Source organism: Festucalex cinctus, chromosome 1 (genome assembly GCF_051991245.1).
Source record: "Festucalex cinctus isolate MCC-2025b chromosome 1, RoL_Fcin_1.0, whole genome shotgun sequence".
NCBI lineage: Eukaryota > Metazoa > Chordata > Actinopteri > Syngnathiformes > Syngnathidae > Festucalex > Festucalex cinctus.
In genome coordinates, this window is record NC_135411.1 from 42748441 (window position 1) to 42761035 (window position 12595).

Here is a 12595-nt window from a genome sequence, read left to right on the forward strand (position 1 = left end):
CTTCAAGATCAACCCAAATAAGGTGTAGCGCCACACACCTGCTTGATGAGTAGTCACTTAAATTCAGGTGTGGGTGGCTGCGTGTGCGTACGCGCGTGCTGCTTGTTCTAATCTCTTCGTCGCTTGATTTTAGTCACTCGGTGGTATACTACTGACGTTCTCCACAAGGTAAACAGAATCTTTTTTCCCCCCCCTTTTCTTTTCTTTTTATGACAATACCATGGTGCGGTTTAAATTAAAGTTTTAAATGCTTAGTGAGCGTGTGAGTGTTTGATTCCTAGATCAGAAATTCAATTTAAAAAAAAACTAAATTCTAAATTGTATCTTTACTTAGCCAAGAAACAAAAGATTAAACACTTTAGTCGACATAAACGTAAGTTTGGCGAACAGAAGCTTAAATACAATTTACAAACAATTAAAAAAAAAATCATTGTTTGACGTATTTAGAGCAACTTTATGATAATCTAGCTTGATTATAGGATACAGTAGTACACCCTTAGCTGCAAATTGCAAGTCAATCTTGATAATTTGAAGATGTACAAATTAAAATACAGGCTTAATCAGAACATGCAAATTTAACTTTAACTTTTGTTTGTTTTTAAATGTTCAAGTTTTATTTTGCTCACCATAGAATTTGGGTCTTTTGTTTGTTTGTTTGTTTTTCTTCCCCCTCACAGTTTGATATGAAGTCTTTTGCATAAGGTGACCCAATTCTTAATTAAATGCAGTGAATTTGTATTCACACAAATGCCTTGCCTGAAATGGTTATTGAATCCTAAAACAAAGTGACAACATATTTTATGCTTTTACACGTGTAATTTATCAAATGTTTCTGAAGTATGGAGGATTGCTTAATCTTTTCAGCACTAAGTCAACCAAAATGTGTCACCTTGTTAAGTGCAACAGTTTAGCTAAAGCAGGTTGGCCTTCTCAATGCATTCAAATGGTGCGGTATTTGAGCAGCATTATTTGCTTAAACATGTACATATGTTGAGTTGTTTTTGCATACTGTCTACTCTTGCACTTGTCCAGAATAGTTTGACGAATTGTGATGGGAATGTCCAACTATCATTTTTATACAGCAACATGGCCACTAGACCCCCAACAGTTCGGCCACAAGAGAGGACGCGGCACTTTCGTGTCACCAGTGGTGCACCAAACTCCAGACAGTCGGATGCAGGACCACAAGGCCCAAGCCAAGACCCAGGATCAACTCCCAATCCCCATATGTCTCCACGACCAGTCTTCTATGTCCCTGCTCCACCTCAACCTCAATTTGTCCATTACCAGTGGCCCATGCCCTTCTCCTACAACCCGTTTGCTGGCTTCCCAGGCATGGGTATGTACTGTTATTAAGAGGCTTCATTCCTTTTTATAGGTACTGTGAACACTAAACACAGAAAGTTGGGGATAATTAGAATTTACTGAAATTTCAGCATAACCCCAAAATGCACTGGCCTTTTTATAGATACACTTATTTTGAGCTTCGAGTCCAACTGTTTAATGTTCCAGTATGTTTGGCTGTTCTCTTGCAGGGAGATAAACAATAAAGTTCACAATATGTTTGTTGAGGAATCGAGTAATAAAATATTCAATTACAAATGGAATTTAAAGTTGAAGTTAAATTAAACTATTTCTTTGCAATAATGTTATTAGTGCCCACCACTTGAAACGTGGCATTTTATGACATTTACCAATGTAGGCTTAGAGTGCATACTGATTCAATTAAAATGTATTGCAAATAAAAATTGTACCCAAATGCATTTTGTAAAAGCAGTTCTTGAACATAACAAATGTATTGAACTTGAAAGTTAAATAGAACGGATATGTATTTAAAATATACAGTACTGGATTAAAACAAAAAAAGAAAAAGATAACATATTATGCACAGTATGAACATTTAAGTGCTTCTCGCAAGCCAAAAGAGTGACCCAAAGTAGACTTACTGCTAGTGTACTTCACTGAACAATCGACTAACTCAAATTTCATTAAGTAAATCTTTAGTTGTTCAACTATGTACGTTTTCATTATACAATCTGTTTTCACTGCTTCGTTTCAGATATGGTTTTGGACAGACATAACACAGTATCTGAGCACTTCGACTTGCCGTAATTCCTCTGCCCATGGCTTGCCAATTGACATTGAAACATTGCTATAGTGCCACCTGGCAAGATTTCTTTTTTTATATATATTTTTCTTGTCCCGGACTGCAGTCTTCTGGATGCCATTCTGCTCAAATATTCAGTCACACTTAAACGCTCCACAAATGTGTTGAGCATTTTGCTTGAACCCTTTGAATAACGTGGTCGGTAAAGGTAAAGCTTCATCACTCTCCAAAGCAAACAGTTGAATCGAGCTTTTGTTCATGTTGAGTGCTACTTTGCCTGGTTGTATTAGCAAGACATTCGCTGTTTTCTCCAGGACAGACTCTGTTTTGAGCAACTTGGATAGCGTAACTTGCTTTGGAGCAGTACAATGGCCATAGAGCTTCTCAAATTGGTGCTCATGAACTGCAGTCAAGGACAAAAAAAAAAAAAAAAAAGATTATTGCCAGGTGGCAGTTTTTCAATGCTGCTCCAGTATCACTGTGAACCATGGGCTGGGAATGATATGCTTAGAAAAACACCCAACCTAAGCTGTCAAATGCTGATCTGTCTGAATGACATCTGAAACAAAATGGAGAAAAGGAAGTGGAGAGCGACTCGTGCCCCAATAACGGTTTATATTTAACAATCATGCATGCTGGAGATGTGACACAGATGTCCTCCTATGAATCATCTGCAAAATTTTTAACATTCATGTGCAACCTTCAAGTCTAAAATGTTTCCTTTCATTCAGCCAAATGAGATCATCCAAATATTAAACAGTTCTCAGGATGAAAACCACTGATTTAATACGCCATTGCAATTTATAGCTACATATGTGATTACTGCAAATTCCACTGACAGCATCAGTCAAAATTGAGCATTATCTTCATTGATGCAGCTCTCGTGTTGACATTCACTGTACAACAATTGATTTATTCTACTATAGTTTGCGATTGCTTTTCTGATGGCCTGAACATCTTTTGAAACATTTAACTAACTTAACAAATTTTTCACCCATCTCTCAGGCTATGGAATGGTTATGCCCCCGTTCCCCGCTCCTCCCCCCTACATAGAGGCACCAGCATACGTCATGCCCCACCCACATGTTCATCCTGTTGACTACAGACACTTTCTGCACCCCATGGTCCATGCCCAAGGTCCATTGTACCAGAACCCAAACCAGACGAGAAGATTTCGCTCTTCTTATTCTTCCTGTGGTCGAGAAACCACCAACTCCGAGGTCCAAACAGAACCTACCGAAGGCTCTGGTAGCGACAAAGAGGGAAGCGTCTATGTCGTTTCAGATTCAGGTAGAGGAACTGCTTCATGTTCTCCCAGTTCTAGCTCACAAAAACAAGATTCGGCTGAGGGTGAAAAGTATACTTTACCCAGCAGTTGTGTAGACGTGGATGTCCAGGACACCAGAAAAAGCAATTCCCCTCCTGCAGAAAATAAGGATGCCGAGTTGTGTAGTGAAGTGTCCGAAAAACAGAATAGGCTTGCAGATCTGATCAATCAGGAAAATGTGCCACCCTGCAAGAATGACCACTGCAATATATGGTCAGTGAGCTCTCAAGACGGCATAGTTCCTGTTTGTAGCTCGTCACAACAAGAGGATGAGGTTATTAAAGAAAGGCATGTCTCAGTCCGTGACATTTTGATGTGTGGCATACCACAGGAGGTGATACTAAAAGCATCCGAAAAGGGAATTTCTCACAATGAGGATCAGCTGGCTTTCAAAAACCATGACGAATACCAAGGGCTTGTTTGCCATAGTGCCACAAAGAGACAGAATTGTCCCAGGCTTAGAGAGAATGTAGCAGTAGGTGCAAATGTTTCCAAAAAGTCAACTGATTCCCAGAATGGTGGCGCGCGTTCATTAAATGATTCTGATGAATTCCAAGACATTGAAGAAAATGACATTATTAGACTCCCGCATGGGAATGCTTCTGGGATTGTTCCTTATCAATCGCCCTTAAACACATCCCGAGTTGAAGGGAAACTGAATGAATCGGTGTGGTCTGTGGAATCCTTAGCACCCTATATTCCTAATAAGGAATGGCTTATGAATAATGGTATGCTTAAACTACAGATGGTTGCAGAGAGAACAGAGGAGCCTGAAAAGGTTGGGCTGTCCAACCAAAATGATATTTTGAAAGGCAATTATGATGGGAACCAGAGTCTAAAATTGTCCTCCTCAGATCCTGCGCCAATGTCAGATGGTTGGCTTGTTTTCAGTACGCCAGCTGAGAAGGCAAATCCACCTCTAACTCCAAAAAGGAATTCACTTCAAACCCCTGAACTGACAGTATCTTCCAAACCGGACCCTGCCGTACTTTCTGCAAAAAATGACACCTCGACTTGTGTGCCGAGTGAAAGCTCACCCCCAAAAGAGGCGGCTGGTGGAAATGGGTCTCCTGAACCTGTGGCTGATCAAACCCCAAACCAGAATATGTGTATTGTTGTGCAAGAGGCTGAAATTCCCTGCACTGCTGACCAAAGAGAAACTACTTCCTCAAGCTCAGCAGCACCGGAGAACATCGCATCTACAGCCCAATGCACACTCAATACCAGAGATGCTGTGAAACCAGATAATGTGGAAAACAATGCAGATGATCATCAGAGCAACCCTCAACTTTGTATTCCAATGGCTGATCCCAGAATGGTTGAATTCTCTCCAGGCGGCATGGGGCATTGTTTTTGCTTTGGGTGCCATTGCAATAAATTCCATGAATCTATGAATCTGAATCCATGTGAAGAGTTGAAGCCCAATATGGGACCAAAAGGAAAACATCGAGGTAACCTGTCACGATATTTGTTTACCAGCTGCTTAACGGCATGTTTAACAAGTGATTATCTGTAGCTGCGCAGAAAGGCAAAGCTGAAGGTGTCTCGATGACTGGACGAATGCAGAAAAATCAGAAGAAACTTGGTCCGTGGAAAAACAAACGGCATGGTATGTTTGGTTTTGTTTTTTGTTTTTTTTTTGTTTTTTATATGAAGGGGAAAAAAATGGAAAGACTTAATTTGTTTCAAGTTTAGATGTGGCATCCTAAAATTTTAACTACACATACAGGCATTTAAAACCTTGCTTTACAATATGTATGTTTGCATTTGACCCCACCACTCCAAACATGGCATTCTGATTAATATTGCGTTTCTGGAATATGAGTTAAGCAGCAAAATCCAGCCATCTTTTCACTTACTGTCGACTGAAGATGGCAACACAATTGCTCGGGTAACAAACAACCAATCACCTGCACCCTGAGCAACTGATGTCATTTTGAGTCGACACCAAGTGACAAAATGGCCGCCACTCAATTTAAAAACAGATGGATTTCGCTGCTTAAATCATGTTCCACAAATCCCATTTAGACTAGTGAGACTGCATAGAACCTATTGTAAAGAACATTTTGGGATTAACTTCCCCTTTAAGAAACTTCAAGCAAGAACATTAAAAAAAAAAAAAAAAAAATCAACATTAATGACAATCGCATATTTTAACAATCACCACAGATGTAAAATGTTATCACTTATAGAAAAATCTAAAACACCTGACCCCATATTTGGTGACCCTGGAGTTTTACAGCTCTAAATATCTAAATTGTGAACCTTCTGCTATACAGTTTTAATTCTAATCCTGTTTATAAAAAAAAAAAAAAAAAAAAAAAAGCCAAAGGGAGGTGGCATTTAAATGAGTCCTTTCAACCTTATGCTAGCTGAACAAACGTCTTCAAGCTTGTGTATATTTCCAGATTTTGCCTGAAAATTGGGGTTCCTTTCCAAATTTAACAGTTCTGTTTTTAGAGGCATTTAACTTTTAAGAGTTCCACCATATTTTGTGAATGACCGTTAAAGAAGTAAATGGAATATTTAGCGACACAATCTTTTTCATGGCCCACCATGTTAATGACTATTTGCTACTAGACTAATTTTGCTAAATTTCCTTTGGTTTGTTTTTGTTTTCTTTGAAGTTGAGGACAATTGTTTGGCGGATTATATACTGGTCAATTTACACACAAAATGCTAATATGCAATGTAAGCAGTTTTGTGCTGTGACGGCTTTGCATGCAAGAAAAATTCTGTTACCATGTATTAACCCCCCCATACACTTATTGTCATATTTTAATCAACTGTTTTTTCATCATAATGATTCAAGGCTGTGATTGATTAGTAGACTACACATAATGGTTGCTTCAAGTTCTCATGACAAGGGTAATCCCATATGGTTTCATGACTTTATTATCCTTTTATTCCCCAGTGAAGTACACCAGTCATGATGAATGATAACAGTGGTGATCCCAAATGAAAAGGTAAGTATCACATATTGGTCCGTTTTGTGTCAGCTGGGTTACTGTTTGTAGCAGCTGAAAAAAACATTTGTTGTTCAACCCAGAAAACTTTCTCTAAACAGCATGGCCTTACTTTCTTGGAAGAATTTAACCAACAGCAGACTTTCAATACCGCATATAACCAGTAGATGGTAGAATTCACTCTGTTCTGATGAGGTCTGCTACTACTGAACTATTGTTATTAAAGACTCCCAAAACCACGTTTGTTTGCATTTTGTTCTAGGTGGCGATGGAGAACATCGTCAATGGTGAACTTTAACCATATTCTACAAGACAATGTTTTAAAGGATATGTACATTGAATTCTATTAAAACTATATATTTTAATTAAATTTTGCTCAGTATCCTTTTTCATTGCTTGGCAAGTGTTTTCTTGAACTGCTCTATGTTTCCTGCTAATCAACAATGTAATACAGTGACTGCTTTAAGAAAAGGTGGATATTGATTATCAATGTATGTTTACAGGAAATATGGTTGATTTCTGTAGAATGCAATTGGAATTAGTATATGTATTGCGGGGGGCGGGGGGGGGGGGGGGGGCTGAATGTAAAGGCACTAATCAAAATGTGGAATATTTACAGTGTTTAGAGAATGCAAGTGTTTCTGAAGATTATCTAGTTATAGGCTACTGTAATTTAATTTTATGGTTTCTAGTAGGCCTACTATGCCACAATGCCCTCTGGCTCCTTTGTCAAGAGTGGGGAAAAGACATTGAGGCATGATTAACGGTAAGCTCCAATCAGATTTGGTAGCAATGCAAAACAGATTATATCATGTACAAAAACAATCTGAACCACTCTGTCATAAATCATGGCCCAGCAGGGCTATCTCCTCCAGTAAGAAGTCTATGTCCTCGTGCTGTGTAGCAGGATTGGCAAACACGCATCTGAAGAAATTCACTTTGGTACGTGTAGACTGATAACCAATCAGAACAGAACCCTTTTCCATCAGCCTTCCCTTGATGTGAGGAGCTACCTGGAGTCATAGTAGTGATACAAGATTATGTTATAACTCTGGTGCCATGGTTGGACTAAGACTTGTTCTAATCTCTACAGACCTGATGGAGTTTCTTGTCTCTGTCAGTGCCAGGCGACAGGCTTCTCAGACTGGGAGGAATGTACCAGAAACACACATTGCTGTGCTCTGGCTGTGTGAAAAGAAGAGGACAAATTTAGCTTGCATGTGATTTTGAAAGCTGCTAAAAGTTTCATAAAAACAAAGCTTACTTTGTTTTTCAAGACTAGCTCAAAGTCTTTCCTCCTCTGCAGTAGTTCATATAAATACTTTGCGTTCCCCATGCACTTGTTGACCTGAGCTCCAAAACCTTCTGTACCCTGGAGCGAGAGGTGGGAAGAGGCAATCATACTTTAACATGTCCATAAAAGGACAAAATGGTGAGAAAATACAAATGTTTTGCTCATAAGAAGTTGGCTCTAACAATTACAAATTCTGACCAACCAAAGGGTGTAAAGTTTTGTTCTTGCAAAAGAGTCAGCTATATCAGGGGTCTCAAGCATGTGGCCCGGGGCCGTTCACGGCCGCAGGATGATATTTTGTGGCCCCCTTCTTGACATCAAAGTTTGTTTATGCACCCCACTGCCTGGGCATGTTGGTGTATGTGTGCCTCTATGAGAGCTGACACTAATAAAAATTAAGATTTGATTAGTTTTTTCTTTTTCCATGTGTTGGCATGTTTGATAAATACGGATATATATATATATATATATATTGCACACACAATATGAACAAGTTTAGAACCTGTTCTGCACACTCTTTGATAAATGAGGCCCCATGTCCTCAAGGGTTAGAACAGTCATCATGAAGGCAAGGAGGGGATGTATCGTGCATACGGACTTTGACATTCGTATTGCAGTGTTGGTTTGACCTTTGTCCTCAGCCAAGAAATCTTGATGTGTGAGGGGGTGACCACCAGTGTGACAGAACCATTTCCCTCAAAGTGGAGTTAGTGAATAATGGCACAGTAATACCTTTGCCTTCCACATGAGCCAAAGTTTGAAGACATCCACATGTCTGCCGCACTGGATGCTCTTATCTCCAGTATCATAGCTCATGTCATAGAATTTGTCTTTCTGGAAAAGATATGGAGCCCCCAATTCATTGCACTTTTGCAAAAGGCCCTGTAGACAAGCACAAGACATTTCTAGGATGTAGATAAGACATGGACAATATTTTTGATTTAATTGTATTTCATTATTGTAGCAAGGTAAGTAAAAATGAATAATTAAAAATGTAGTATGGGGTTTTCAACTCTTATGGAAAACAGAACATTGACAGTTTTTTATATCACTCAATGCGTACTTGAGAATTACCTCCAAATAAATGACTCAATGTCTCAGAAATCCAGTCAGTATAAAGCTACAATATATACAAATATATTTATTATTCTTACTTTCTTCTTGATCAGTATCGCTGAGCATTGCAAGGGAACACCCATCATCTTGTGAGGGTTCCATGTTACTGACCATGCTCTGGAAAACAATTTATTTATTTATTTTTTGTCAACAGGAGTCCCATTATGGGACTTACCGGTACTAGAAAATAAACAGGCATTTTATGTTTTGTGTACTAATGTCACTACCTTTCAATGCCCTGGAGCTTCATCCTGTGTCTGTCTGACAAAAGTAAGCCTCCGCCCCATGATGCCTAGAAGAAGAAACAAAAATCAGCTTCAGACATGGACGCACGATGGGGTTAGAAAACGATCTCCAAGTGCCCATTTCACAGCGGCCAACTTTACATCTTCCGCCCACAACGGCGCAAACACACCCTTCTATCTGCATGGGTCTAAAAAAAAATAGCAAGATAAAGAAAACTCCACCCATGTGCAGTTGGACGCTTTGCACTAGACTTGCACTGTGCACAAAATATAGGGCCTTCATAATTTCAATTCACAACCTGAATATCTGTTGCTTGGGTAGTGTTATTGTCATTTTTGCAGCTTTGCACAAGGACCATTTAGAAAACATGCCCATCTGTACTTGTAAATTTTCAACAACAACAAAAAAAACAGAGAATCCAATAGTATCATATTTTTGTCAGATAATTCTCATGTAAACCTGACAATAATAAAGGTATAACAACTGTGCAGACACATCCTACCATCAGGCATCAGATTACAATTAATGTGTACAAAAACAATTTGCACTGGAGCAGCTCACTTGTTTTTCAAGTTACAAATGATCAAATACTGTAGTACTACGTATCGTCAGTTGGTGTTCTGCTAAACAGTGGTTAATTCTACACTTAAATTGTTACTTCATACAGCAGGTGAAGAGAGTGAGAGCCTTACATCCACATGCATCCATAACGTGTGTCTCTGACAGATGTCTGCAATGGCGTTGAGGGGATCAAAAGCTCCATACACTGTAGTGCCTGCTGTTGCATTCACATAGAATGGAACCATGTTCTGGAGAGAAGAACTGTAAATTTAATATATATGGACCAAGTTTCACATTATTTCACACAATGTAGAAGCAACATCCTAACTGTCAAGGCAATTTGACAGTTTGGCTTTTCGGTGTTTACCTTTTCTTCAGCTGCAAGAATGGAAGCCTCAAGTTCTTCTGGAATCATTTTCCCTCTAAAAAGACCAAAGTAAACAGCGTTTTTGAAGATGTGCTCCACACTATACATATTGTATTCTGCATAATGCCCTGATAACTTTGTCTACAAATACGGTACTGTATATGAAAACAATATGTGACTATTGAAACATAACAATAGACCAATGTTCAGTTGTTGGCCACATCATTATGACCTGCCAAATAATCTGATTCACCTGCAAGCCCTGCATCAAAACCAACACAATCACTATCCAATAATAGGAAACCCTTTTTCATTGATTCGCTTTCTTCTTACGTACACACCACATTATGACCACTTTCATCTAATGGACTTCAATTCAGGTAGGTATTATTAATGCTGATAACAATCTAAAAATAAGTTTATTAATGTGGCTGCACAGATCACAACAAATCCTGAAAGTGCAAAAGTTAACCATACACAAAAAAGATAGCACAGCTGTGCAAGCATAAGCATTGTTGTGTTGTATAATAGTCTAAAAAACAAACATGCATACTTGCGTGTAGGTAACATACCTTTCATCACATTTCACTATAAACACATTTTCAATGCCCAGCCCCAACACTGCAGCAGACTTCTTGATTGAATAGTGACTCTGTAAAGACAAAAGCACACTCATTCATCTTTTGCCGTCTGACTCGAGGGACATCATGAACAGCTGCACTACTTTACAAGCAGGTGAAAGAAACTATTTTTTTCTTCGTTTATTTGCTTTGAGCAAACTAAACCCAGCAACTGAATGCCAGATTTTATACCCCTTTATAAATCCACAAGGAGGCAAAGTTGAGTTTTTTTTTTTTTTTTTTGTTTTTTTTTTCCCAGAACAAAGATTAGCTTGGCCAATTTCATAAAATTATTTAATTTATTACAGTATTTATTTTTTAAATTTCAAGTAATATATTTGAAAAATGTTTCATTATTCAGCTCTAGACATAAAGTATTAAGAAGCACAACTGAGACAACTGCCAATTTCAATCTATAATTGACAGAATTATTAAATAAATTAATAACCTACATTTCTTTGACAGCTTTACTTTATTACTATAGCATAATTTGGCATGTATTATTAGTGATTGTATTAGCAATAGATTACTAACACTGTATACACTATATGTGTATGTGCAGTACATCATTTGTATACAGCGTTTTGTCAATACTGTATATCATAGCAACATTTTACTATTATTTACTATTTTGTAACATACTTTGCTTCTAGTGTTTTATTATTTACATCACTCAGGCTCTGTTTGTACACATGTGACAAAAAATAAATGTTTTCTTTGTATGTGAAGGTATCCAAAACTGCTTGTGGCCGCAGCACCTGTATCATCCTTCATCACTTTAATTTGTTCCTCCTTTTACTGCATAGTGTGTGGGTTATGGTTCTTTGTGGGGTGTACAGAGAAGAGTACAATGTATATTTGACTTCAACGATTAATACTTGTAGAGATAATTATAAATTAAATCATTAATAGACCTTTTTTTTTTCATCTGCCAATTAACGCACGCTTAAAAGTTCTCATTATTGTGACATATTAGTAATACAGACAGTATGATTACATGTTCGGAAGTGAAGAGGGCCAAGTGAGGCAGAGCTCCCATTCCTTTTGTCTTCACTTCTGGGTAGAAGTAAAATCTTGCCACCAGCATACTGTACAAATTGGATATTGTGCCACCTTCAAGAAATAAAAAAAAAACATGTAATTAAGTGGTTTTGTTTCATTGTATTCCAAATACAATATATACAGCATTTAATTTGAAATAGCAGACTTTTAGAGGACATAGAGAACTACAGACATTACCTGGAGAGAAAATACCATCTCCCTCGTCATCAGACCATCTTACAATGCTAAGCATCTTCTTCAGTAGAACTTCCTCCATTAGGGTGAAGACCGGAGACACTTCATATGTAAACCTAGTAAACATGCTTTATTAAGTACAGTACATAGATAGAATATACACATTTTTTTAAATATACAAATATGTAGGGCTATTATTGCTAAATAGTAATGATAATTGTAATATGACAATATATTTTCAGTAAAAAGAATGAGTAAATCAATGAGCACATACAGTAACGAAATCAACACCTTTCACACTCAGTCACTGATGGGGAATCAAAATCATACTGCGTGCAGGGAAGTCAGGCGTCTACCACTATAATATTAGTGTGCCACATCTCTATTGGTAAACTATTTTGTTGTGTAATAAGAATCTTACATGTTGGTGTTGGCTATAGATGTCAGCCATTCACCAGCAATGCCAATCACATCCAGACCTGCGGACAGTTGATTGAAGAAGCGAGGATGGCCTGGAAAGGGAGATGCTATTGTATATTAACCATGGAAATGATTAGATAGACTAAAATGTATGCATCCTGTATGCCTCTGGAATTGTTAGAAAGAAACAAGATGCTTCCAGGAATGCTGGGGCAAACAAATGCACACCTGTATTGACACCGTATTTCAGTGTGTCTCGACAATCCACTAATATTTGCTCAAGGGTGTCTGGTTTTTCAGGCAGGTCCACACTAAAGCCTTCCAGTCCTTCTTTG

General features: G+C 38.1%; 2 protein-coding genes across 5 annotated transcripts in view; one reads left to right on the forward strand and one right to left on the reverse strand.

The window, feature by feature from the left end:
* LOC144030145 (uncharacterized) lies at positions 1 to 6770 on the forward strand. Of its 2 annotated transcripts, none has more exons than XM_077536151.1 (6): positions 1 to 168; positions 1083 to 1339; positions 3113 to 4885; positions 4951 to 5043; positions 6349 to 6400; positions 6663 to 6770. In XM_077536151.1, exons 2-5 carry the CDS (start codon positions 1087 to 1089, stop codon positions 6372 to 6374), a joined length of 2145 nt encoding a protein of 714 aa, XP_077392277.1. In that variant the 5' UTR covers positions 1 to 168; positions 1083 to 1086; the 3' UTR covers positions 6375 to 6400; positions 6663 to 6770. The 2 variants fall into 2 exon arrangements, with proteins under 2 accessions (XP_077392277.1, XP_077392285.1); XM_077536159.1 differs by lacking the exon at positions 6663 to 6770 and adding an exon at positions 6484 to 6503.
* The window catches only part of gad3 (glutamate decarboxylase 3), a 24946-nt gene continuing 19092 nt past the window's right edge, over positions 6742 to 12595 (reverse strand). For all 3 annotated transcript variants that reach the window (XM_077536182.1, XM_077536173.1, XM_077536192.1), the window contains 13 exons: positions 12489 to 12595; positions 12262 to 12352; positions 11844 to 11956; positions 11602 to 11717; positions 10557 to 10636; positions 9985 to 10039; positions 9749 to 9865; positions 9038 to 9102; positions 8849 to 8927; positions 8427 to 8576; positions 7665 to 7772; positions 7496 to 7585; positions 6742 to 7413 (listed from right to left, as the gene is read on the reverse strand). The exon at positions 12489 to 12595 is cut by the window's right edge and continues 29 nt beyond it. In XM_077536182.1, the coding sequence (XP_077392308.1) occupies positions 7240 to 7413; positions 7496 to 7585; positions 7665 to 7772; positions 8427 to 8576; positions 8849 to 8927; positions 9038 to 9102; positions 9749 to 9865; positions 9985 to 10039; positions 10557 to 10636; positions 11602 to 11717; positions 11844 to 11956; positions 12262 to 12352; positions 12489 to 12595 (1345 nt within the window). In that variant the 3' untranslated portion in view covers positions 6742 to 7239. The remainder of the gene's footprint in view (positions 7414 to 7495; positions 7586 to 7664; positions 7773 to 8426; positions 8577 to 8848; positions 8928 to 9037; positions 9103 to 9748; positions 9866 to 9984; positions 10040 to 10556; positions 10637 to 11601; positions 11718 to 11843; positions 11957 to 12261; positions 12353 to 12488) is intronic.